The sequence below is a fragment of the Podarcis vaucheri genome (genome assembly GCF_965113315.1).
Source record: "Podarcis vaucheri genome assembly, chromosome: 7".
Lineage (NCBI taxonomy): Eukaryota > Metazoa > Chordata > Lepidosauria > Squamata > Lacertidae > Podarcis > Podarcis vaucheri.
The window spans coordinates 17372021-17399887 of record NC_138765.1 but is presented as its reverse complement, the minus strand read 5'-3'; the positions used below and the strand labels follow the sequence as shown (position 1 = coordinate 17399887).

At 48.6% G+C, this 27867-nt stretch overlaps 1 protein-coding gene across 2 annotated transcripts; it reads left to right on the top strand.

The window, feature by feature from the left end:
- Window positions 1-177: 177 nt before the first annotated feature.
- On the top strand, window positions 178-18359 carry LOC309538059 (heat shock cognate 71 kDa protein-like). Of its 2 annotated transcripts, none has more exons than XM_082233299.1 (9): window positions 178-337; window positions 5401-5610; window positions 6999-7204; window positions 8795-8947; window positions 9727-10282; window positions 13428-13630; window positions 13890-14088; window positions 15390-15622; window positions 17913-18359. In XM_082233299.1, the coding sequence occupies exons 2-9, from the start codon at window positions 5406-5408 to the stop codon at window positions 18102-18104; spliced, it is 1947 nt and encodes a 648-aa protein (XP_082089425.1). In that variant the 5' UTR covers window positions 178-337; window positions 5401-5405; the 3' UTR covers window positions 18105-18359. The 2 variants fall into 2 exon arrangements, with proteins under 2 accessions (XP_082089425.1, XP_082089424.1); XM_082233298.1 differs by lacking the exon at window positions 178-337 and adding an exon at window positions 363-468.
- The last annotated feature ends 9508 nt before the right edge of the window (window positions 18360-27867 follow it).

Here is a 27867-nt window from a genome sequence, read left to right as displayed (position 1 = left end):
GCGCCAGGACAGCTGGAGCCCGGCCCCGCCCCTTCCCTCGTTGACAGACAAGTCGAGCCGGGCCCGGATTGGACGGATTCGAAGCCAAGTCGAGAAGCTTCTGCAAAGTGTCAGCGCCCTTAAACGGGGTGGGGAAGAGAAAAATGCACTAGAGCGCGCAATAAGAGGGGCGGGGAGGGCGGTCTGCATATAAAGCCTGGGAGTAGCAGGCGGGCGCGCGCGTGCCGACGCTCTCCAGTTGTTTGCAGCTGCGGCGCACTTTCAATATAGATAGCAATTTTTCCAATTGTTATTTCCAGTTGCTGTCAGAAGAAAAAGGGGCTGCATCTTGCATAAGGTATATATGGCTGTATTGCAGCTTGTTTATGTGCATGCATGGGTGGGAGCAGAAGTTTGGCGTCTCTCAACAACTGCGCACTTTTCCCGCGTTTGCAGCCAGGCGTCTGGGGCGGGCTCCCTCGGATTCCAGTAAGGATCGCGGGGGATCCTCGCAGGAGGGATCCCCAAGCGCGGGTCGTTCCTGTGGATTGCACCGCGCGAAAGTGAAGAGGCTGCGTGCATTCGGGCTGCTGCAGTTCCGTTGTGGAGCGGATGGGTTCATTTCCAGTGCAAGAGTGCCCCTGAGCATAGTGCAGAGTGGCTTTGCTGCACCGCGGCGTAAAACACGGGTTCGGTTCTAGGGCTTGACCTGAGCTTCGCCGTTGGTTGCGTTTGGAAACGAGTCTTTGGAATTTGGGGGCCAGCGAGCACCCCAAACTGGGGAGGGGCGACGAACGCATCTTTTGCCACTATTTTTTTTGTGCGCGAATTTGGGACGGGCTGCGGAAGTTACGATCCTGATAGCCCTTTTCTTATGGGCTTTGCAGACGCTTTATTTACACGATCCTGACCGTGTTCCAACTCAGAACTTGCTCTCATTGATCATTCAGCAAAGCTTGCTCCCTTGCAAACGCAGCTCGGGTTTTATTAATAGCTTGTTCCTAAACGCAAGCCTATACTGTATATGCAGCTTCAGTGGCCGCTGTTGAAGGCTCGCGTCAGATGCGTAGGACCGGCTTGTGCGACTGCAAATCCTCTTAGGATCGCGCAGTTATGTTTTGTGGAACTTAATGCAGGCAGGCGTGCCTGGAATTTAGGATTTATAGCTAATTCAGCGCAAAGTAGCGCTGAGCCCGGACGCTTGGGTTCTGCGTTCGTTGGCGAGTACCAGAACGCCATCGTTGGATGTTGAGGCATTCAGTTTGGAGCAACTTAAATAGGTGGATATTTGCCATCTCTAAATATAAGCGCCCACTATAGCTTTACCGTGGAAAATTACAGGCAGACAACACCCGTTACTCGCAGTTCTCTGGGCAGCTTCCACTGAACTGGCTGGTGACTATTTTGCAAGGTTTAACTCCTTGCTCCTTCTGGTGGTATTGCTACTAACAACAATAACTAACAACCTACTATCTCAGAATCCATTAGGGTGGTTTGGAATCTTTAAAATAAATAAAGTATGGATTGATTCATATCTTTTTCTGTCTAATTGGTTCTGGCTGGCAGCAGTTCTTCAAAAGAGCACTGGACTGTGTTGTTTCCCCTCCAAAGAGTAATTAGGAATTTAAAATAGATGTGTACTTCTGAATAACATCAGCCTGTAGACAGCTGTACATCTTAGATTGCCCTGGGAGTACATTCTTACAATTCATGTTAGAACTGAAGCGGTTTTTTTTTAAAAAAAAAAAAATAGCAGTTGCCAACTGATGGCTGGGAGAGCTGTTCCTGTTCATTTAAAGGCAACAGGATTCAGTTAGGTGAAGTTTCCTGCAACAAGTGCAATCAGTATTTTGAATACTTGCATAGGACAGCTTCATTTGCAAATTCATTTGCATATCCAACTTACTGCCTAATGCGAACCATGCCTACTCAGCAGTAAGCCCTATTGATTTCAATGGAGTTTACTCCCAGGTAAGCAGGGGGGTTTAAGGTTTGCTGCCAAAAATTGTGCTCTTGAGTGGAGCTGTTGAAATCAATAAAGTTCCTTAAGCCCATTGATTTCAGTGGGTCTTACTCTGTGTATGATTAAAGCTGGCTATTGCCCAGATGGTAGCTTAATTTGGATGAATTCAGAGTGCATAACATGCACACTTAAAACCTGTTGGAAGGGACTTGAAAGGGGTGGAGTGTTTGGTTTCCTCAGGTGCCTGTCTGACTTTGCCTTCTTTGGGGTTGCCACGGGTGGGTGGGGCGTAGAGCCTGGTAGGATAGCTCCCCCCTCCTCACAAAAAATAATAATGGAGCCAATGGAAACTGGCTGCCCAGGAGGTGTGAACACACGCCTTTTTTCTGGAAGGGAAATGGGAGTTGGTACTCCATCCCATTCTCCAATTAAATGTGTTTAGAGTAGTTTTTCCTCTACTCTTCTGGGGATATACCTAGGCTTGGCTGGGTGCCCAGAAGACTGCATCTGCAAACATTGGCTGTTCATGTGTCCTAACTACTGCTTTGGAACGATCTGCACTTGGAATATAGCAAGGGGACACATTTTTGTGCCTCAAGAGCATAAAAGCATAAGTTTCTGGTGTTCAAAAGAAGCGTCAAATGGTGGGACGTAGGTGTGTGCCTCCTTCGACCTGGCAGAAATATTTTATGTAAAATAACATAGGGCCTTGTTTCAGGAGCTTTAGCATATACAGCAAGAGGTGGTTGTCCCGTGTGCATGGTTTCCCATTCAGTGCTGATTTTTAAGAGCTGTAGGTCAGGGGACAGAGCATCTGCTTCTTGTGCAGAAGGCCCTGGGTTCAATTTCTGGCACCTCTGGGTAAGACTTGGAAAGACTCCCATCTTGAAACTCTGGAGAGCTGCTGCCAGCCAGTGTAGACAGATTGGCACTCGATGGTCAGGAGAAAGGCAGCGTCTCGCGTTCCTCTGGAGAGTGATTTGCTTGAGATTACCGGGTCACCTTGTAGCTGATTGGAGATTTGAACCTGGATTTCCTCAGGCCTAGCTCCATCACCCCAAACCAGGGGTTGGGGGCACCTGTGTCCCTCCACAAGTATCATGGGACTACAACTCCCATCAGCTCCGAGGAAGATGGGGGTTGTAGTCCTGCCGCATCTGGGGGGCTTGTTCCCCCTCCTTTCCCTAAACGCTGCCTGCCACCTGTGGTTCTGAGGCACAGATCTATTGGCATAAAAGGAGACACACACACACACACACACACACACACACACACTTAAAAGAAAACCCAGATGTCTGGAGGCAGATGAGACTTAAATAAGGGGAACACACTCTTAACTATGCCCAGAGGCACTCCATGTTGTTCCCTAAGCTGGAAATTGCTCCAGAATAGATTGGAGGACTCTGCTGAAGCCCTGACACTTTACCTCTCTAGGTATTTAGGATCTTGAGTGAGGGGGATGGAAAAGTTAGCACCATAGCTGTCAGCGTTTCTCCTTTTTAAAGGGAAATTCCCTTATTCTGAATAGGATTCCTCGCAAGAAAAGGGAAAAGTTGACAGCTATGGTTAGCACTCCAGGGGTTGGTTTTCGTTTTTTTTTTAAAAAAAAACTCCAGGAAAGGAAGGGGAGTCTAGTGGGGGGGGGGTTTGCTCCAGAGGGTGGTCTTGGAAGCAGAGGCTTTCTTGGGGAGCGAGAAGGAAGGAGGGTTTCTGAGCTCCTTCGCCTGTTGCGGTTTCTTGGCTTGGCTCACTGCGCCGTCTTCCGCAGTCTCTGAGCCCTCCCTGTAGCAGAATTCTCGAAAAATCTTTACAGGCTAAGGAGGGAGAGCGCGCGGCATGGCACGAGACTCTTGCAAAGTCCAGCCGCCCAGCCCCAAACGGCTGTCTCCACCCCCACCCCACCCCGCCTTAACGACCTAGGGCAGAGTTGGCTACTGGTGTGTGTAGTTTTTTATATATAATCTGATCTTGAGCAACAGCTGTGCCCTTCAGACTGCCAGCAACCCTGCCAAGCATGCCTTGAAGCCGAGAATAGGACCCAGTACTGTTTTGCTTAACTACTGCCCGTTCTTGGACCCCCACACCATGACTTCTGAACTGCAGGGCTTAATCTGAAAGCAGATCCTTCTTGGCTGCAGCCAAGTCCCAGTGTTTCTTACCTTGCCCTCCCGTAGGAGCTGCTAGGAGTGGTGCTGGGGGGGGGGGAGCACCTCAGATCTCCTGCTATGTTTTTCATTTGCAGCTGTGATTGCATCTCCCTACCGCTCTTCGTAGCCACGTGCCATCTTCGCTCTCTCTGTTTAGAAGCCAGCTTGTCTGGAAGTCGGTGCTCTTCCACCGCTGGGGCTGCACTGTGCATTGGCAAGCTGGCTACAGAGTGCCCCTGAGCATGTGCAGAGCACTCTGCAAGGTCTAGTCATCTGCATCTTGGAAGCACCCAAGCTTTTTTCCTTTAGCCCTAAATAGATTTATCAGTCGGTTGAGCATGAGACTCTTTATCTCAGGGTCGTGGGTTCGAGCCGCATGTTGGGCAAAAGGTTCCTGCATTGCAGGGGGTTAGACTAGATGACCCCCGTGGTCCCTTCCAACTCTGATTCTCTGAAATAGATCTGCTGCCAGCTTTCTGATTTCCAGCTCACGTGGCTCTGGGGTTCTTCCCATACTGCTTCCAGCATGTGCTGTGCTAGGAGCGGTACAGGAAGAGCCAGTGCTATAACGAACTGCAACCTCTGAGTATTTGGTGTGGCGACTTCCCCTTAAGCTCTCATAAGACGCTCGCCACACAGTGAAGCAATTTCAGTTTCGTGAGCATGGCAGTACAAAAAAGAAATGTTGGTGATGGTCACATTCTTTTGGGCATGGAAAGTTGCCCGTTACCTTGTTCTTTATCAATAGGGACACTTTTTGGTATCTTATCCTAAAGATCCACCAGGATACTCAGAGGTTCCTCAGTCTTCTAACCTGTAGCAATGGATCCAATGCAGTGTGATTTCTCAGGTCTGCATTCTGCATAAAGCGATCTCTCATCAGACTCTTGCTGGGATTGTAAGCCAGCCTGTTAACGCCGATCTCCCTGCGTCACCCTGGTCTCCCTACTTGGGAGCTGAAGGATCCTAAGGCTTTTTGGGGGGGGCAGGGGGAGAGCAGGAAATTTTGGCATAATGACTCCTGCAAGCATGTCCAAGATTTTTGCACGTGAACAGCGGTAGCCGGTTTGCATTGTGGTCCCCTGGAAAGATTTTGTTGGATTATGTCTGGGTTAAATTTTCCCCAGAGCCTTGTCTAGTGCGTTCTAGCAGGGGCCCGCAGCCAATGCAGATGTTTTGCACACATGGCGGGATCCTTGCTAGAACAGATGCTGCTGAACTCCAATACACTTTTCTGTATGTTTAAGCAATTAATGGGCTGTTGTCACTTCTTGCATTGATGTCACTGGTGTGTCGCCTTCCCCCTTGCAGCCAAAATGTCCAAGGGTCCAGCTGTCGGCATTGATTTGGGGACCACCTACTCCTGTGTGGGCGTCTTCCAGCATGGCAAGGTGGAGATCATCGCCAACGACCAGGGCAACCGCACCACCCCCAGCTACGTGGCCTTCACGGACACAGAGCGCCTTATCGGCGATGCTGCCAAGAACCAAGTGGCCATGAATCCCACCAACACTGTCTTCGGTAAGAACTCGACGCCGGGCCTTGTCACACCATCTGGAGGGGTGATAAGCTCCATCCGAGGGCTGAGGGACCCCGCTTCATCCTCCCAGGGAGATCCTTTGGGAGGAAGAGGAGGATAATAAATTTATTACTTATATCCCACCCATCTGGCCGGGCCTCCCCAGCCACTCTGGGCGGCTCCCAACAGAATATTAAAAACATTAAACGTTAAAAACTTCCCTTAACAGGGCTGCCTTCAGATGTCTTCTAAAAGTCAAATAGTTGTTTATTTCCTTGACATCTGACGGGAGGGCGTTCCACAGGGTGGGCACCACTACCGAATAGGTCCTCTGCCTGGTTCCCTGTAACTTCACTTCTCGCAAGGAAGGAACTGCAGAAGGCCCTCGAAGCTGGACCTCATTTTCCGGGCTGGACAATGGGGGTGGAGACGCTCTTTCAGGTATACGAGGCCAAGGTCATTTAGGGCTTTAAAGGTCAGCACCAACACTTTGAATTGTGCTCGGAAATGTACTGGGAGCCAGTGTACATTTCAGGACTAATGTTATATGATCTCAGCGGCCACTCCCAGTCACCAGTCTAGCTGCCGCATTGTGGATTAGTTGTAGTTTCCGGGTCACCTTCAAAGGTAGCCCCACATAGAGCACATTGCATTAGTCCAAGTGGGAGATAACCAGAGCATGCACCACTCTGGCGAGACAGTCTGCGGGCAGGTAGGGTCTCAGCCTGTGTACCAGATGGAGCTGGTAGACATCTGCCCTGGACACAAATTTGACCTGTGCCTTCATGGACAGCTGTGAGTCCAAAATTACTCCCAGGCTGCGCATCTGGTCCTTCTGCGCATCAGTTACCCTATTCAGGACCAGGGAGTCCTCCACACCAGCTCACCCCCTGTCCCCCCAAAACAGTACTTCTTCTTGTCAGGATTCAACCTCAATCTCATGGATGGCTTTATTCTAGTGCTGGCTGATGTGTAGAGAACAGCTGATCAGGTGTGTGAGCTTGAAAGCACAAATTCCTTATGCAGCCTCCCAGCCTCCCGCTTTCCAGGGGTGGATGGGGCCAGAGGCAACAGAGATTGAAGCAGCTGATGGCACAGACTCCTTGGTTTGGGGTCCCGTTCCCTCAGGAGTCACCGGCTTTTCTGAAGCAGCCCCTTGAGGGAGGATAGAGAGGGGTGTGTAGAAATTAGCCTCGTTTGTGTAGGTAAAATTTACATTTCTTGCTTTGCCCACTTTTCCCCCTGCTGGCATGGAGCGCCTGGAAGGGGGACGTGGATTAAGTGCATGTGAATAATGGAGCTCTTGACTTACTCATCTCTTAGCTCCCTGAAGGAAGCTGTTGTTCCTTGGAAGCTCTCATTACTGTTTCCCTGCCTCTCCTCTTCCCAGATGCCAAGCGCCTTATCGGCCGCCGTTTCGATGATCCCGTGGTCCATTCGGACATGAAACACTGGCCCTTCCAGGTCATCAACGACGGGGGTCGTCCCAAGGTGCAGGTGGAGTACAAAGGGGAGACAAAGTCCTTCTATGCCGAGGAGATCTCGTCGATGGTTCTCACCAAGATGAAGGAAATTGCAGAGGCCTACCTGGGCAAGGTGGGTAGCCTTGAAGGATGTTGGCCCCAGCTGCAGTGAAGGATTATTGCTTATGCCAGTGGGGTGGTTGAACCTTTGGCTAGTGGGCAAATTTGGGCTTGCCAGGGGGTTCCAGTTCATAGAATCACAGAACTGTAGCTTTGGGAAGGGATAATGAGAGTCCTCTAGCCCGACCCCCTGCAATGCAGAAATCTCGGCTAAAGCATCCATGACAGATGACCATCCAACCTCTGCTTAAAAACCTCCAAGGAAAGAGAGCCCACCACCTCTTGTGGGGGTCTGTTCCCCTGTCAAACAGTTCTTACTATCAGAAAGTTCTTTCTGATGTTTAGTCGGAATCTCCTTTTTTGTAACTCGAAGCCATTGGTTCGAGTCCTGACCTCCAGAGCTGGAGAAAAGAAGCTTGCAGGTGTCAACAAGTTCACCCGGATGGGCAAAGGAGTAGGGTTCAGTCCTGCTGGGAATGTGCTAGTGGAGGAAACCCCTGCAGCCAGCAGGACTGAAAACTCCTCTCACCAGCTTGGTCAGTGGAGGGTTCAATCTTCTTAATGCCAGATTATTTTTATAAAGCTTTTTTTTTTTTTTAAAGTAAGATGAAAAATTTGGAAAAGTAAACTCCATAATCAAAGTTACGAAACATCAGATCAGTACAGAGGTGGTGTTTTCAAAATAGATGTAGAATAGGTAATAGAGAAAAACAACAGCAAAACACATCATGAAAACCAAATTCTACAATGTAGTGGAAGAAGAATGTTTTGTGTATCTGAATTTGAAACGTGATAAATCACCAAAACGGCATGGAAATGTTCAGAATCTTCCTCAGGCTTCAGGTGTGTTACCCCGCCGACTGTTAAAGTTGGTCCTAGGGTGGGAGAAATGAAAAGATTTGGCCCACTGTGCTATTGGTGCCAACCGCACTTTGTGGAGCCTTGTAAACAAAAGGATAGATCTCTGCCACATGGAGCATACAGTCTTAAATTCTAGCTGGAAGGGAATGAATTATAAGTAGAAAGGAGTGAAAGTGAGCAATTGCCTTTTCAAGTACAGTCGTACTTTGGAAGTCGAACGGAATACGTTCTGGAGGTCCGTTCAACTTCCAAAATGTTTGGAAACCAAAGCGCAGCTTCTGATTGGCTGCAGGAAGCTCCAGCCCGTCGCAAGCCCCGTCGGATGTTTGGCTTCCAAAAATAGTTCGCAAACTGGAACAGTCACTTCCAGATTTGTGGCATTCGGGAGCCAAAACGTTCAAGAACTAAGCCGTTTGAAAACCGAGGTACGACTGTACTTTGGTTTAGTTATGACTGGGGAGCAGTGGTGACAGGAAGCTCTGGTCTGTATATTAAACCAGCAGTTTTTCTCCAGAATTCCAGTACACTGGTTCTGGGTCTTCTTGGCAGTACTCCGCATTGATTCTGGGCCTTTTACATACAAAAAGCTTGGAATGTGGAGTTGGAGAGGCAAAGGACTATGAGGTAAATTTGAATTCCCCCTTTATTTTCTCTACCTTCCACACAATACCCACCAACAACAACACAATGGGGGCAAGATCAGTCCTCTAATTCCCGTTCTTTCTCCCTCTTTCTGCCACAGACAATTGCCAATGCCGTCATTACAGTCCCGGCCTACTTCAACGACTCCCAACGACAAGCCACTAAGGATGCTGGCACCATCTCGGGCCTCAACGTCCTCCGCATCATCAACGAGCCCACGGCAGCTGCCATAGCGTATGGCCTGGACAAAAAGGTCAGGAGGGGTTTCATTACCCCCCCCCCCCACATGTTGCTAGGTTTGGACTAAGCCCAGGACAGTGAATTGCAGGGAAGAGGACACAACACTTATGTTTCGTGAGCAGAGTTGGGAAGCCTGTGACCCCTTGGTGTTGCTGGACTACAACTCCCACCGTTCTTGGCCCTTGGCCATGCTGGCTGGGGCTGATGGGAGTGGGAGTCCCAACAACAGCTTGGAGGGCCGCAGGTTTCCCTCACTTCTAGGCCAGAAGATCCCAGAAAGTTCTTGGGTCGAGTTCATACCTTTAAAGCACTTTCAATTCCCAAAGGATTCTGGGAATTGTACTTTAAGGGTGCTGACCGGAGACCAACCTATTCCCCTCCCAGAACTACAATTCCTGGTGCACTTTTAATCCCTCTTCCCAAGAAACTCTGGGAGCTCTAACTCTCTGAGAGAGTGTGGGGTCTCTGAAAAACTCTCATCACCCTTGGTGAACTACAGGTGCCAGAATTATTTGGGGGAAGCCGCAACCGTTTAACATGGTATCGGAGTGCTTTACATGTTTGATATGAGCGTGGTCCTAAGGGCTATCACGAAACTACAGTTCCCAGCAATCTTCTGAGAGAATCCTGACAATAATTCAAGCTCAGGTCTGCAATTGAGTCCCGTTCTTTGGTTCATGGTTAAGTGGTGGAATTTATGTTTGTGTGGTGAGTTTTGGTTCAAGGCATTGGAATTCCACCCAAAACAGGCCGCGGTTCTTTTTACATATTGCTGGCCCATCCTTCCTGTAGGTTGGCGGCGAGCGCAACGTCCTCATCTTTGACCTGGGCGGCGGCACTTTCGACGTCTCCATCCTGACCATCGAGGACGGCATCTTTGAGGTGAAGTCGACGGCCGGCGACACCCACCTGGGCGGCGAGGACTTTGACAACCGCATGGTGAACCACTTTGTGTCGGAGTTCAAGCGCAAGCACAAGAAGGACATCACGGACAACAAGCGGGCGGTCCGGAGGTTGCGCACCGCCTGCGAGCGGGCCAAGCGCACCCTCAGCTCCTCCACCCAGGCCTCCATCGAGATCGACTCCCTCTACGAGGGCATAGACTTCTACACCTCCATCACCCGGGCCCGCTTCGAGGAGCTGAATGCCGACCTCTTCCGGGGCACCCTGGAGCCCGTGGAGAAGGCCTTGCGGGACGCCAAGCTGGACAAGTCTCAGGTGCACGACATTGTGCTGGTTGGTGGCTCCACCCGCATCCCCAAGATCCAGAAGCTCCTTCAGGACTTCTTCAACGGCAGGGAACTCAATAAGAGCATCAACCCTGATGAAGCAGTGGCCTATGGCGCAGGTAAGAGAGCCTCGCCGGAGGTGGTAGGCCTCAGAGTGCTGGTTGCTAGGAAACGAGGGTTGCCACCGGTCCTGTATATAATGCAAGATTTCCCCATACTTGGATGTAAAATGCTACGTCCTGTATTGATACGGTTCTGTCCCGTATTTCAGGTCCTTCTCTCTCTGTGCCAAGTTAGGGATCCTTTCCAAATGCATGCGTTTGAAAGGGTGTGTGAAAGGTTCATGTAGCCCAGAAAGATGGACAGATTTGTGTGTGTGCGACAAATTCCAGAGGGGGCCACCTGGTTAGGCTGCAGTAGATTTTAGTGGATCGCTTTGAAGCCACTGCAGCACCAGATGGGGGTGGGGAATCACCCCCAGCCGCCCTGTCCTGTATTTTGCTGGAACAGAAGTGGCAACCTTCTAGGAAATGCAAGTGGGGGAAAGCATGATGGCTAAGTTTTGCCTTCCTCTGTCAGAGACAGAAGAATAATCGCTGAAAACGGCGAGAGTGAGTGTGGGTGCTGCTTTGGGGCTTCCCATCTGGCTGGCCCCTCTGAGAACACGATGCTGGACTAGTAGATAACCATTTTGCCCAGTCCTGCAGGCGGTGCTGCTGATATCAGGGGTTGGTATTCTTAGGTACGTTCCAAGAACCCAGGTCCCTGCAGGGGACCCAGAGGCTCTCCTCTTCCGTAACTGCTGCAGCTTTTCTGAGGCAGCTGGTTTCCATTATCTAAACATCTTAAGTTGCCTCCTGAAAAATGAGAAGAGGGTCCTTTGCCAGTTATTGGGGCCTGAGCAGATGCCTGGCTTTGCCCGCTAACCCTGATGGATGTATTCTGCCTCAGTTGTTGGTATTCAGTAGCATGCTTGCCTCTCCCAGCTGCTGGAAACCTCAGATGGGGAGAGGTCTGGTGTCCTCAGCTTCCTGCTTGGGGTTTTCCCACAGGGCTTTTTTCAGCTGGAACTCACAGGAACTCAGTTCCTGCACCTCTCAAGTGAGCACCACTGCCATTCTAAGACAATGAGGGAGGGGTGCAGGGTGAGTTCTGGCACCACTTTTTCTAGAAAAACAGCACTGGGTTTCCCATAAGCCTCTGGTTGGACACTATGAGAACAAGATTCTAGACTAGATGGGCCACTGGGCTGATGCAGCAGCCAAGCTCTTCTTAATGTTCACGCTGGAGTTGGAACCATCGTAAGGGTGAAGCAGTCGATCGGGATTTGTTACTCAACCATGCTGCATACCAAAGAAAGGGCAGTGAAGTATTGAGCAAAGGGTGGGGAAACTTTTTCAATCAAAGAGCTGCATGCCAGTCAAGGGTGGGGCCAGAGGCCAGAGTGGGTGGAGCAACACTTTTAACTCCTTTATCATTTACAGTCATACCTCGTGTTGCGTCTGCTTCATGTTGTGTCTTTTCACATTATGTCCCATGGCAACCTGGAAGTACCGAAACGGGTTACTTCCTGGTTCCACCACTCGTGCATGTGCAGAAGCGCGCTGTGTGCAGAAGCGCCAAAACGCACCTGCGCAGACACAGCGCTTCAAGTTGTGGGCTTTTCACATTACAGACGGGCCTCCGGAATGGATCCCGTCCGTAACATGAGTTACCACTCTATTAAATCTGTATACCTCTCCTCATCCAAAGATCCTGAGGCGGTTCACAAAATAAAAACGCAAAATACATTACAAAAACAAGACGGATAACCCTCTTTCCACAAACACGTTTAAAAGGATATATAATGTTAACCAGTTCAAGGCCTGGCTGAAGAGAAATGTTTTCACTCGCCACCTAAATATATGTAGTGAAGGTGCCTAGCAGGGAGAGCATTCCATAAACGGGGAGCCACAGCAGAAAAGGCCCTTGTGTTGCTGTCCTCCAGACCTCTCACAGGGTCTGGGGTTGGTTCATATGCTCCTGAGCCGTGACTCTACTTGTGATCAATGGGTGATACTCCAGCCAAGTGGAAGCCAGAGGTTTCTTCGCACTCCCGCCAGGAAAGCAAGAAGCGTCAGCAGGGTCCAAGGATACATTTCTAGCCAGGCAGGAATGGGGCCAGCAAAGGCTGTGGCCTGGGCACTGTCCCAAGGACCAGATAGAGGTTCCTGGAGGGCCACGTTTCACGCCTGGCTTCTAGGGACACAGTATTCAACTTAATTCTACAAAGCATTAAAAGTCTAGTGTTGATAGTACCATTTGGGAATGCTGATAGAATAGCATTGGCTTCCACCTGCTTCATCAGGACAGAAGCAGGTTGTAATTCCACTGATCTTTCAGGAGGTGTCCTCATTATATCTTTTTACCACACCTAGCACTACAATACTTTAAGCAGCCATGGCCTCCCCCAAAGCACCCTGGGGGTTGTAGTTGGTTAAGGGTGTCATGGAATTCTACTCAGTATTGATCCAGAGTAGAATCCCAATGTACCGTAAAAAGTAAAAGCTTAAACATGTTGCAGGATTCCCCAAAAATAGTCCAGAGGCAATTAATATTTCATCCAGCAGAGCTTTACTGCTACTGAAGGCAAATGAGCATAATGGTCACAAATCCAATACATTCAGTTAATAAGAAATCTAGTTGCAGCAGACTTAACTTACAATAAGACTAAAACCTTAACGCTAAGCGTACTATGTACAGAACACCACACCAGGAGGAAAGAAAGACAGAAGGTGAAACCCAGGCTGCTCCTGGCCTATTTTTATCGTCAGCATCACCTTGACAGAAGAGATAAGAGAACCAATCTTAAGCCAGGTGTACTCAGCTTCTCTGAAGGAACAACCCAAACATCACAGACCTTTTGCTTGTTTCTTTCACACACAGAAGCTTCCAGAACGCTCTTGAATTAATTAAAATAGGAAAGATCTGTACACATCAGATTGATACCTTTTGCACTAAGAAATGCCAACTGACAGAGGGTGCTAGGAGTTTTTGGGAGATTGCTGCTTCCCCCACAGAGCTACAGTTCTCCAAAGTGGTTTTACAAAATTTCTCCAAGGTTGGAGGAAACTCCAGAGGGCATTGGAACAGCCGGTGGTCACGACTGGAGAGAAACTAATTGTCTTCTTAAGAGCATAATACCAGCCTACTAAACCAGGCCTAAATTCCTGACTGTTGGCTTGACTGCTCCATCACCACCTGCGTTGCTCTTCTCCCCCACAGCTGTCCAGGCTGCCATCCTCTGCGGGGACAAGTCCGAAAACGTGCAGGACCTGCTGCTGCTGGACGTCACGCCTCTGTCCCTGGGAATCGAGACGGCCGGCGGGGTGATGACCGCCCTCATCAAGCGCAACACAACCATCCCCACCAAGCAGACCCAGACTTTCACCACGTACTCGGACAACCAGCCTGGGGTGCTCATTCAGGTAAGGGGAGGTGACTGTGACCATGGCAAGGGAGCATTATGGGATGCTGTCTGAGCGCTGCATTTAGCAGGCCGAGCATTGCCAAAACAATGGCACAGACTCAGTTGACTGAAGCTAAGGGCGGTTTTGTGTAGTTGCCCGAAGGATGCGCACCCTGAGTTTCTTGCGTGGTGTGGTTGCGTTAGGAGAACCGAGCTTTGCTTTCTAACCTCATGGTGTTCTCCTTCCTTCCTTCTCAACCCCCCCTTCCCGCAAATAGGTATATGAGGGAGAGCGTGCTATGACCAAAGACAATAATTTGCTGGGCAAGTTTGAGCTGACGGGCATCCCTCCTGCTCCTCGCGGCGTCCCCCAGATCGAAGTGACCTTTGACATTGATGCCAATGGCATCCTCAACGTCTCTGCAGTGGACAAGAGCACCGGCAAGGAGAATAAGATCACCATCACCAACGATAAGGGTGAGTACGCTGGCTGAAGGGGGGCGGGCACAGCAGCTATAGGCTCTTGCCCATCACAACACATCCTTGTGGTTGCTAATCTGGGCACCCAATAAAAACCAGCACATATGCCCCAAACAGGCCAATGTGCCAACTCTGCTTGGATTCCATTGAAGGTTTGAATTTTTTTGTTCAGTAGTAGCCCAGTGGAATAGGGAGTGAAGCTCTGCAAATGAATAAACCAAGCGGTATTATTATTATTAATTAAATTTCTTTGTCCGAGGGTCACAGCACGGCTTACCATATCAAAGCACAAAAATGCGCAGCGTAGTAACACACACACACACACAAAATTTAGAAGGCCATAGAGGGTTTCATTAGCCAAAGGGCTGGGAGAAGAGGGAATGTTTTTGCCTGGCGCCTAAATACATGTGGGAATTAGGAAGTATGGGGGAAGACAGAATGAAGTGCTGCCTGAATGCAGCCAGATTTGTTTCAGCTATAATCTGGGGGGTTAAATGTGTTCATCCGCACTTCTCTTTTCCCCAAGATTTCTAGTCACAGGTCTGAGAGGTTCTTTTTGTGTCTTTTTTTCGTCCTGCCACTTTCCCTGGGAAACCCCCCAGTTTACTGCTGATTTGGAACAAATGTCCACCAGGTTTTCTTCAGATTAAAGAAAAATAACCAACTCAAACCCAGGACTAGAAATCAGGGGAGAATTTATAAAATAATGGAAACTGTTTGTTCAATATTTACAGATAAATTGCAAACAGGTAGAAACATTGGCAGGATTATTGTAACAACCTGCAGTTTCATAAGAGTATATATTTAAAGGCGATAATTAGAGGGGCAAATTAAATGAATTTGGATATGCAGATGTTAAGAAATAACTTTAAGGAACTGCAGAAAGAGGGGGAAGGAAGTCAAACTTTGAAATGTTAAATTGATTGTAAAACTAATGAAATGTATTAACTTGAAAAGTATAAATAAAAACTTTTTAAAAAGAAATCATGGGAGAAACAGAGGTGTGGATGACCCCTAAGTTTTGTTCCCTCTTCCACTGGGGGAAATCAATCCTTGATTGGGATCTAGGGAATGTTAGTGTAATGGCTGGATTTTGGCATACAGTACAATGATGTGTCTCTTGTCATCCAGTCACCATCAGTGTATTTGGAGCAGGCATGGAGACACCTGTGGCCAGATTGCTCTGTCCCATCTCCTACCATCCTTGAGCATTGGCCATCCAGATAACCTGCAGACAGCCCCCCCACCCCGGCTTAGCAGTTTGCCCTGACCTGTGTGGCTTCTCTCTCGTGCCGCAGGCCGCCTGAGCAAGGAGGAGATTGAGCGCATGGTCCAAGAGGCAGAGCAGTACAAGGCTGAGGACGAGATCCAGAGGGAGAAGATCACGGCCAAGAACTCCCTGGAGTCCCTGGCCTTCAACATGAAGAGCACGGCGGAAGACGAGAAGCTCAAGGACAAGCTGTCCCCGGAGGACAAGCAGAAGATCCTGGACAAATGCAACGAGGTCATTTCCTGGCTGGACAGGAACCAGGTGAGCTTACAAAGGGAAGTGGGTGTGAGCTGCGGCGGTACTTGTCTCAGAATTTACTTCCTGTTTGGAAAAGAAGCCACAGTGAAGCAGGAGGGGGAAGTTAAGGTAAATGGGACAGCATGAGGCACATACTGCAAGCAGTCGAGGAGGTTTGGCTCTTATTTCTACTATGTATTTTGTGGTTTTAATATCGCAGTTTTACATTGTGAACCGCACTGAGATCTGCGGGTGAAGGGCAGTATACACATTTAATAAATAATAATCAAAATGAAGGGACGCGGGTGGCGCTGTGGGTTAAACCACAGAGCATAGGACTTGCTGATCAGAAGGTCGGTGGTTCGAATCCCTGTGACGGGTTGAGCTCCCGTTGCTCGGTCCCTGCTCCTGCCAACCTAGCAGTTCGAAAGCACGTCAAAGTGCAAGTAGATATATAGGTACCGCTCCGGCGGGAAGGTAAATGGCGTTTCCGTGCACTGCTCTGGTTTGCCAGAAGCGGCTTAGTCATGCTGGCCACATGGCTGTATGCCGGCTTCCTTGGCCAATAAAGCGAGATGAGCACCGCAACCCCAGAGTTGTCTGCGACTGGACCTAATAGTCAGGGGTCCCTTTACCTTTAATCAAAAGGATAATGTGAGGTTGAGGAACCTGCAGCACTTTGTATGTTGTGGGAGGTTTTTTTTAGCAGAGGTTGGATGTTTATCTGTCGTGAATGCTGTAGTTGAGAGATTCCTGCATTGCAGGGGGTTGGGCTAAATGGACCTTGGGGTTCCTTCTAAGTCTGTGACACTATGCTTCTATGACTCCAGCTCCCATTAGATGCCCTTGTAAAATGGGTAACAGTAAGAGGTAATGGGAGCAACTTCTGCAGCGCCACAGTGCTCCCCCATGCCTGCAGTAAAGCAATGTGTGATGGCAGAGAAGGAGGTGTTTTGTCTTTTTTTACAGGATTTCAGATCTCCAGTGATAAACAACCTTAGTTGCCTTGGTATAGCACAGCAAACTGCAGGCGAGCGAGGCTTTGTTTACTGCTATAGATGCAACATGGCTTCTCTGCAGGTTTTCCTGGGAATTGTAACTTAGGGCTTTTGTTTTCTCTTGTTCCACGGCTCCCCCACAGGGGGAAAGCGCTGTTGAGCGCTCAATCAGAGCAAATGCAATTCGGGTTTCCCCCGGATTCCTGTTTGTTCTGATCTATTGCTGATCTGCCCTTGGAAAAGGAGCAGGGCCAGTGGAAGAATTTCTCAGACCCATGCTTTCTAGGCACAGCACAAGTGGAAGTGTGACGTGTCGGTTCCACTTCTGTTGGAACCTTATTGCGGCATTTTGAGTTCGCCTTTGAATCGTGGGTTGTTGTTGTGTTGTTCAGCTGTGTTCCACTAGAGGGCAGCCAAAGCATCCGAGTGATGGAGCATAAGTTTGGCGTAATATAGATCTTCTCCTTTGCAGATTGGCTGAAAAGCCAAATCTAACTTTCCTTGAAACCTGGTTTCCTGGGAAGAGTGCTAGCTGCTAAGGAAGGGCAGAGAAATCAGTGTCTCTTCCTACAGGAGCAAAACGCCGAAGCGTAGACCCTTTTGATCTGTCTTCAAGGCTGGAACCAGCTGAGGGTTTTCTCGTGTGTGTGTGTGTGTGTATACACACAATTTTTGTTAAATTTTCTAAATTACATTTCAAAATACTCATTTAAACAACCTTAAATCAATGACTTCTCTTTCGGTGGTTCATTTCTCATGCCGTACATCCCTGCATATTTTACATGAACTAAACCATTCAATAATCCATTGAATAATAAGGCTGGCATGCATGCCTTTGGGTATGGGAAGGCAAAAGTCTATAAAGGCTTTATGAACCATATTCTAAGGAAGCATTTGTATAGAGTTTGGAAGAAATATAAAAATTTGCTGGAAAGGAAAACACCTCTGTGGCTCTCTCCCATTGAGGCTATTGCAATAAAGAGAGTTAATATGGATAGACAACGGGCAACTTACAGGGAATTGCTACACTTTACAGAAGGGGGTGGGTGCTTAATTGAAATCAGAAGAAAATGTAAGGGGCCATGTTACAGACCGGTTACAATATCATCAATTATATGCAACATTTAAAACAGACAGGAAAAACGGTTTCCCCCAGACCAAAGCTCACGCTTTGAAAAAGGACTTTTACAAAACAAAGAAAAACTTACTACCTAGAATGTACAATCTGTTGTTAGAATGGGAAACAAAAGCCGAGCTTGTTAAAGTTCAGAATATCCTTAATGGTATCGCACCTCTTCTTTCCTTGTCTCACTCAGATGGCGGAAAAGGATGAATATGAGCACCAGCAGAAGGAGCTGCAGAACGTCTGCAACCCCATCATTACCAAGCTGTACCAAGGGGCAGGGGGCATGCCCGGGGGCATGCCGGGTGGGATGCCTGGGGGCTTCCCAGGAGCTGGAGGAGCTGGCGGTGGCTCTTCAGGCCCCACCATCGAAGAGGTGGATTAAGAGCCTTCTTCCTCTTCCTCCGCCCTGCATGGTAATAGGGAGAAATGAAAGCTGGCCTGGATTCTGCTTCACTTTGCCAACTTCTGCCCATGAGCCTCTGCACTTAAATGGAGTTTGCTTGCTCTGTTCTCTCCCCACCACTCCTCTCCATCTGTTTTCTGTAATGGAGTAGGGCATGTCTCCTTACTTGCCGCCAAATCCGAGACTTCAGAGATGGTGTTCACATGAATAAATTATTGCACTTTCATCACCCTGCCGCTTTGGTGCCCATGTGTTTTGTATATTTGTGTTTTGTTGTGTACAAATTCACAAGGTTCTAGTCCACAATATGTTGCCTGTTAAGATAGTTGACATGCCAGTGTTGTTGGGTGACCTACTTTTTTTGCCCAAGAACTACAAGTGCAAAACCACGGGGCTTTGTTGGAATCCAACCATCTGCTGATCAATGCTTGCAAATCCCATATGGGCCGGGCCAGACTTAACTGGCATCAGGTGTATGGCACAGGGGCATGGCTTGGGGGAAAGCAGCCTTGCAGGCCCAACAGCTGGTTCAGGGGCACCATGTGGTTAATAGTTGCAGCCCCTGTGGTCAGAGACCATATAGGGGCCATGCTAATCTTCTCTGTATTGTTCCAATTTTAGTATATGTGCTGCCGAAGCGAGCACCAGAGACCATATAACCCATGATGCAGTGCGCACAGGTGTGCATGCCTGGCAGCAGCGGCATGCATCCATACTGCTTTTGTTCCTGTCTTTTAATAAGAAAAGCTGGCGTTGGAAGGCACTGAGCTGATGGCCCAGCTAGTAACCATTGATAGCTTTCTCCATAAAGATCTGGGTCAGCCAATACGGTGGGAATTCCACTGAGCCACTTTTGCCTACAACAAAAAAAGGTGGGGCCATGTAACTTCCTTGACCTGTGCACGCGATCCCCTCTCATCCTAATAGCTATGTTTAAAGCCAGTATCTGGCACACCCCAAACGCAGGCCTTTTTCTGTTGCTAAAACAAAAGAATCTGTTTTGCCCTTTAGTTAACCTTTTGCCCTACCTGTTTGCCACAAGGGCTGTGCCTGAATTGAGGACTTAAGATCATGCAGAAGGGAGCAACTCCCCCCCCCCCCCCCCGGGAAGAACAAATCTTAGGAGAAGCGGCATTTGGTATTACATTGGCTCTGGAATTCACTTCATGGGTAGTTAAAACGATTGCACCATTGTGCGGACCTCTCAACAAAGCTGAATGATGGGACCCTAAGTCCCATCTAGCTATGACAGTCTCCCAATCCATCCTACAGATAACAGCAACTAAACCTGGGGGGCTTTAAATGGAAGCCCTGCCTGTAAAAAGGTAAAGGACCCCTGGGCGGTTAAGTCCAGTTGGAGGCGGCTATGGGGTTGTGGCGCTCATCTCACTTTCAGGCCAAGGGAGCCAGCATTTGTCCACAGACAGCTTTCTGGGTCATGTGGCCAGCATGACTAAACCACTTCTAGTGCAACGGGACACTGACGAGTGCCAGAGGGCACGGAAATGGGTACCTGTCGCACCTTTACCTATTTATCTGCTTGCACTGGTATGCTTTTGAACTGCTAGGTTGGCAGGAGCTAGGATAGAGCAACGGGAGCTCACCCTGTCGCTGGGATTCAAACCGCCGACCTGATTGGCAAGCCCAAGAGATTCAGTAGTTTAGACCACAGCGCCACCCACACCCCTATAGCCCTGTCCTGTGCTACTGAGCTTGCAAGGTTAAGAGTTGCAGTTAGACAGTTGTGCTTATGCCATCTGGATGTCTCTGGACAATCAGTGTCATGGACTGGTTGGACACAGAGGAGCGGTGGCAGGAGCCAACTGGGGAATCCCCGAGGGAAGAAGGCCCAGAACCCGGGGATTGGTGGTGGGACAGCTATGTAAGAGGGAGAAGACTGGAAAGAGGAGGTGTTGTCAGAAGCTGAAGCAGTAACAGTGCTGGGGTGGGGTGGGGGGAGTCTGGAAGAGTAAATCCAAAAGCTGAAGCAGAGGGCAGAAATGAGTCTGGCTGCTGAAGAGTCATGGGTGTCTCCCCCTCCTGTGACAGGCTCCCCTCCCTGCTTGTCTCCCACAACCAGAAGAGGCATGAAGAGGGTGGAGGAGAGGTTGGCTTCATGCAAAGCACAGTCTCAGATTGCATGGGAGAAACTGGAGAGGCTGGTACTTTCAGTCTCAGCAACTGACCCAAAGGGGCAAAACTTACGAGGGATGAGCTGCTGTGCTCATTCGGCCTGATACTCTGCCAAGGCGGTACAGTTTGTGTTCTTGCTAATAAAGAGTTAACTCCAACAGTGATTTACTGCTGGCTCCTTCCTGTCACTCAGATCAGAATCTCATTGCAGCTGTCAAATATTTGCACTACCTTTGGAGCATCATTGTCACTGCTGCAAGCCTACTCTTGCATCTCTGACTCATGGGGTGAGACGAGAGGCTCGTGTAGGAAGCCTCCGCAAACATCGGACGTCATATTTGTACATTCCCAACATACTATGGGAGCCCACTGGGTGATAATTAGTAAATCTACTTCCTGCCCTTCCTCCCCAAGCTGCCTAGCATGGCAAACAACAGATAAAACAATGCAAATATTTTTAAAAGCCATTCCGGTGCAGCAGCTAACTGAAATGCCTGTTGGAAGTGGAAGGCCTTCTGTAGGTACCAGAAAGAACAGAGATCATGTCTTTCTAACATTTGGGGTTGGGGGAACCCAGAGGGTAAGAGTCACTATGACTAAACGCCCAGTTCCTTTATTGTTCAGAATGGAACTCCTGATAGGAGGAGGTCCTCTGCAGGAGGTCCTCAACTGAAGAGCATAGAGATGGCTCGGTCTTCTTCTTTGATGATCACTCATAGCTGAGTAAGATTGTCTTCCATAAACACAGTTTTAACAGTGAGTCCATAAGTGACTGTGGAGGCCAATTCCGGATCCACACCTCCTTCCACAGTGGGAACATAGGTTTGCGGGTGGGAGTTGATCATGGTGGGGGTTTGCCAAATGTGTCTTCCTCTTAGCACACTTCTCCCTTCCGTCCTGAATTTGAGTGTCTTCAAAGCCCATGACACCTTTGGTAAAGGCTGTTCTCCAATTGGAGCGCTTGCCCGCCTGTGTTCCCCAGTTGTCACTTTATACTACTTTTTTATTTTATTTGCCTTGAGAGTGTCTTTAAACTTCTCTTGTTGACCACCAGCATTACGTTTTCCATTTTTATGTTCAGAATAGAGTAGTTGCTTTGGAAGACGATCATCAGGCATCTGCACAACATGACCGTATTAAAGAGTTGAGAAAATATTTCAGGAACATAGTCCTGTAGGCCAAGGATGGAAGACCTGTGACCTTGTCATAATTCCTGACCATTGATGTTTCCTGACCGTTGATGTAGCCTAACCTGGTTTCTTTACCCAACATGTTAGCTGACACAAGGTGTGCTGATGACTTTAAGGAGGTGACACACTCCTTAAGGCAAATAGGCCTGCTAATGGCTGTTTGCCATAAACAGACCTCCATGGAGCCTCCACAGACGAGGACAATATACCACCGAATGACAGTGGTTTCCTAGAGCAGCTGTGGGAGAGAGCTGTTGCCTTTGTACCCTGCTCATGAGCTTCCTGGAAGCATTTAATAGGTCACTGTGGGAAGCAGGACTTGATGGATAAGTGTTATAGCTCAGGGGGGGAAGCCATGGCTGTTTAAAGAGGTATAATACTGCTATAAATGGATAGTGCGGATGTGGTCCAACACCCAGGGGCTCCTGCAGGTCGTATTTTTCGCAAAGATGACCTGGTTGCTTTGTTGCTTTTCCAGTCTGCTGGCAACCCTAACAAAGGGAACCAAGGCTAAAGAGATGCAGTTCGCTCCAGGCTACTGCAGCAATGAGGTGGACAAGCTAAATCACAAAATGAGGCTTCATGCGTCAAGGCCTGACCTGCTTCTCCAGCAAAGTTCAAAGTTGTTTAATTGTGCTATTGAGGACCAGTGTTTGCTGGAGAGAAACAGTGGCAGAGCATCTGTTCTGCATGCAGAAGGTCTCAGCTTCAACCCCCACCATCTCCAGGTGGGGTTTTAGAGACTCCTGTTTGAAAATGGTCCCAGGGTTCTCCTGCATGCTATAGTGCAGTTTCCTAATCCCTCCTTCTCGATGCACCAGGACTCATAGCTGTCAACTTACAGATTTGAAAATAAGGGACCAGCAGCCAAAAATAAGGGATTTTAGTCAACCCGTTAAAAGGGACCAGATAATTTTGGAGAGCAGTGCCAGTTTTTAGCCCTTCGTTTCCAGAGGTTGCTGCTCAAGACACCAGCCGATGAAACACTGCAATTAAATAACTACAAGCAGCAACCACTTTTTGCGCAAAACGAAGTCCAAGCTACGAAGATGCTGCTGCAGTTCCGTATCTTTTCTCTCGTGCGCCATCTGCAGTTCTCAATTCCATCAGGTGGGGCGGGGGAAGGGGGGGAATAGCGCCTGAAGTAAACCTGCAGATCAGACCATCTGTGCTAGTCTACCATTACAAATCTATGGGAGAAGCGCTTGCGTTCCTTCCCTTGTAGCCCTTGGAACACCTGCCCGCACCTCCGCCGCCTCCTCTTCCTCCTCTCTCTGAACAGCTTTCTCTATGGTTGCCCTCGCTCTCCTCTCAAGGCTCCACATCAATTCATAGACCATGCCAGGCTGCCCATCTCATCTGGGTCCTTCGGCGGCACAGCCACAGTACGGCTTAGTGGGAGCGGCGGTGACGGGCAGAGGGGAGGCCCCAGGCAGAGAAGCTCAGTTCAGCAGCCGCAAGGATGGTGGCGGAAGGGCCCGAGGCTCCCACCTCGGGAGGGGTTCCCGGGGGCCGAGGCTGGTGAGAGGAGGCCAGAGGGGGGCGGGGCGGGCAGCCAAGCAACACAGTTGGAGCCTCCCTCCTCCCTGGCCGGCAGGGAGGGAGGGAGAGGTGCTGCTTCCTTTGAAACCCGGGAAATTTAAGGGACATCCATCAATAAGGGACAGCAGCAGGACACGGCGCTGGGATAAGGGACTGTCCCTCCAAATAAGGGACGCTTGACAGCTATGCCAGGACTGAGTAGATCTGGGGTTTTGGTAGGTGTAGCTTGTCAACACTTGGGATTTCACCATTTCCAGCCATGCCTGCAACTTTGAATTCAGCCTTTGCAATCTTAACGGTTTGAAGTGCACGAGTTCCTCCTTTCGTAATGCTGAACAATCAGGGACATTCGGTTCTGAGTCCGCTACAGGTTTTCTGCGCTCGCATGGATAAATCCACGCACTTGCCTAATATTGTTTGCGTGTGGGCTCTGCAAAGGTCATGCTGATTTTGCTTTTGCTGGAGGATCAAGGAAGGAGGAGGGAATTAACAGGAGAGAAAGGAACAGGTGGGGGGTCTGGAGAGGTGAGTGAAAGTTCCCAGGCTGGGGCAAGAGTTTCCTTTAACCACAACGTGTGCTGGTATGGGGAAATGGCAGAACAAGTATTGCAAAACCTGTTGCAATGTTCTGTCTACTTTGTAAACAGCACTTTGAAGAATCCTGCAGGGTTATCACCGAGCTCTCCTGAAGCATGGTTGGCATCTGTGACCTGCCCTTAAATGTGGAGTGATGAATTTCAGGCTCAGCTGTTGAAATAAAACTCTCTATAAAACTCTCTCTCTACATCCATGCCCACCAAAGTTGGCCGAGACTCCTTTAGACTCAGTGGTCATTTGACCACTTGCATCACCTGCCATCCGTGCCCATCCGTGTGCACCAAAAAGGATGCTTCAATTTCCTCCTTGTGAGAAGAATAAGAAGAGTTTGGATTTGATATCCCGCTTTATCACTACCCTAAGGAGTCTCAAAGTGGCTAACATTCTCCTTTCCCTTCCTCCCCCACAAGAAACACTCTGTGAGGTGAGTGGGGCTGAGAGACTTCAAAGAAGTGTGACTAGTCCAAGGTCACCCAGCAGCTGCATGTGGAGGAGCGGAGACGCGAACCCAGTTCACCAGATTACGAGTCTACTGCTCTTAACCACTACACCACACTGGCTCTTGAGAGTCCACAAGAACCTTCCCTGCAGTGGTAGGTTCAAAATTAAATACTGTACTTTCCCCAGAGTGTCAGCTGGCTGACAACTAGGGGAGCCATCTCTAGAGGGCCCTGTGGGCCCAAGCACCCACAAAACGCTCAGCACCCACACCACAGGGACCCTGACACAACTTCCCGTGCCTCATGAAGCACCAGAAATCATGCCTCGGAGATACTGTCTGAGGCCTTGCAAGGTCTCAGAACCCGGTGCCACTGGAAGTTAGGTTCTGAAGCCACAGGGCGTGTGACATCACGTCACGTGGCAATATGACATCATGTCACGACGCACATGCTGCACACCCATAACCTGAGGCCCAAGTCAGTGCCCCTGCTGACAACAGGTGAAAGCACCTAACTGATCAACATTTTCCTATTTTGATTCTGTCTACATCAGAAGCAACCTGGAACACTTTTGCCTGTGGCCAGCGACTCACTATACCTTTAACACACATTCAAAATACACATCTTCCCTTAAAGAATTCTGGGAACTCTAATTTGTTAGGGGATGCTGGGGATTGTAACTCTATGGGGGGATAAGCCACAGGGAAGAATATGCTTTAAATGTAGTGTGTACACAGTCTTGGACCACATTCGCACTACATATTTAAAGCACTAAGATGCCACTTTAAATAGCTATGGCTTCCCCCAAAGAATTCTGGGAGCTGCCATTTGTTAAGGGTGCGACAAGTTTTTTCGGAGACCCCTATTCCCCTCGCAGAGCTACAATTCCCAGAATGGTTTAACAATCAATCCCTCTTCCCAGCGAACTCTGGAAACTGTAACTCTGGGAAGGAAATGGGGGTCTCCTACCAACTCTCAGCACCCTTGACAAACTACAACTCCCATAATTCCTTGGGGGAAGCCAGGACTGTTTGTAGTGGTATCATAGCACTTTGAATATATGGTGGGTGGAGAAGTTAATTGAATGCAGTGAAACAGTCAAAGCTGATCCTCTTATTTTTGCAACCCTAGGACCTTATGGTGAAGGGTGGATAAGAAATCAAATAATAACAACAACAATACATTAACATATATATATAGTTGATTTATTAGTGTGTCAAAATTCTTGCTCAGGCAGCTGGATCCAGATAGTCATGACATTTTCAGCCCTTGTTTTGTGATGAAAACAAATAGGCAGGATTCCTGTCCCAACCGCTTTAACAGCCTACATGAGGGTGCATTCATTTTACACAGCATGGGGATCACCCACGATTTGCCACAGGTGTTTTCCAGGACAACCGTGACACATGGTGTAAGATGTTTGGGGCAGCAAAAATGCATGTTGTTTCCTTTCTACAGCACTGTGGTGTGTTCCAATCCGGTCGCTAAGCTACCACAAGATAATAGAGATGGATAATAGTTGTAGTGGAGGAGGGCATCTCCATGAGTCAATGCGTAATGCCAGGTAAAGACTCCTATTATACCTCTGTATAATTAACCTGTGGAACTCACCGCTGCTACAGGGTGCAGCAGAGGCTGGGGATTTTGCAGGAGCCAAAAAGTAGAGTGGGGGAGTTTTAACTGTGGAAATCGCACCCTGATTTTTAATTTTTTTTTTTAAAGTTAGCTCTTTTTAGAACTTGTTTGTGTAAATTCTGTGCCATCCTCAGAAGTTACTGTGCCCATGTTCAACTGAAATTCTGTGCTCAGGATAAATCGTGCAAAACAAGTTAACTTTTAGGAATCTGTTAAGGTGCATAATATTGCTTGCTTCTACTTTATGGCAGTAGGGTAAAGTAACTGATAGAGAAACTTCTCTATCACTACCATCAACCCAGGTCAGGTCACCATTTCCGCTTCCTTGTGTAAAACTGAAAAGCTGGGGCCTCTTCTAATGTCACCCCCAACCCCCTTCTTTCTTTACTTTTTTTTTTAATTATCCATCAATTAAGGTGTCATGCAGAAGATGATCTCCCCACTCTCAATTTTACCTTCACAACAACAACCCGTTTCCCTTTGATAAAAGGGAAGAGAACACTTTAGTAAAATTCTAATAATACTAATAGTAATACTAATACTAATACTACCAATAATAATTTATTATTTATACCCCACTCATCTGGCTGGGTTTCCCCAGCCACTCTGGGTGGCTTACAAAAAAATATTAAAAATAATACAGTGTCAGACATTAAAAACTTCCCTAAACAGGGCCTCCTTCAGTTGTCTTTTAAAAGTAAAATAGTTGTTTATTGCCCTGACATCTGCTGGGAGGGTGTTCCACAGGGCAGGCGCCACTACTGAAAAGGCCCTCTGGGTTGTGTCTGGGTTGGATGATTGGGGTGGAGACGCTCCTTCAGGTATACAGGACAGAGGCTGTTTAGGGCTTCAAAGATCAGCGCCAATACTTTTAATTGTGCTCGGAAACATCCTGGAAGCCAATGTCGGTCTTTCAGAACCAGTGTTATATGGTCTTGGCGGCCACTCCCAGTCACCAGTCTAGCTGCAGCATTCTGGATTAATTGCAGTTTCCGGGTCACCTTCAAAGGTAGCCCCATGCAGAGCGCATTGCAGTAGTCCAAGTGGGAGATAACTAAAGCATGCACCACTCTGGCGAGACAGTCCACGGGCAGGTAGGGTCTCAGCCTGTGTACCAGATGGAGCTGGTAAACAGCTGCCCTGGACACAGAATTAACCTGGGTCTTTATTGTGCTTACCTTACTTTGAGGGCAGCAGAGTGGGGGCTTGCGTCATTTGCTTCATTCTGCAAAGCATATCTCTGGTGGTCTGCCCTTGTCAGACTCCAGGATGCCTGCACTTCCTGATTTTAGAAATGAACAAATAAAACTGTGATTTACCCACAATAAACCGGAGCTTAGAAGTCACTGTGCTCAGTTTAAGGATGCTGTCATCAGGAAGGTGGGGTGGAATTCAGCTACACACTCACAGGACAAACAACAACACAATTTAAAGACTCCCTGATAGGTAATGAGCTCAGTCTAGGCAGGGATGGCAGACTGGTTGTGCCAACCCTTAAACCCTGCATCCCTACCCACAGGCTAATGTTGACTGAATGGCATGCAGATCCAGGGAGATCTCAGATAGAGGGCCCCGCGCCTGTCTATTGGCTGGATACGCACCACACCTCTCTCAGGTATGCTAGTGGGAGTTTTAAGTGGGAGGGGGATGTGCTGTTTTCTTTTGGCGCCCGCAAACCGGATGTATCGAAGAAATGCAACCAGGCTCACAAAAGTGTAATAAGGCTCACAAAAGTGTAATAAGGACCAGCAACAGCCAGACTCTGTTGGAGTCAGAACACCTACACAAACTGCTATTGCTACAACCACAATAACCACACAAGCCAGCTCCTTTGGCCTCCTCCCTGCAGGATATGAGGCAAGGAGTTGGGTTTTTAATCTAGCTCAGGCATCTCCCTCCCAGATGCAACAGCTGCTCCCCCAGATTACATGAACGTCATACATTTAAAGCACTGTGGTACCACTTTAAGCAGTCACGACTCCCCCCCTCACAAAGAATTCTGGGAGCTGTAGTTTGTTAAGGGGGCTGAGAGTTGTTTGGAAGCCCCTATTCCACTCCTAGAGCTACAGTTTCCAGAATGACTTCACAATCTACCCCTCTTAAGGAGAACTCTGTTTCCAGGTCCTTGGCATCTCTGGGCAAGGCTGAGAAGGATTCCTGCCTGAAATCTAGAAAGTGTAGACCAGGGTTTCCCAAACTTTGGTC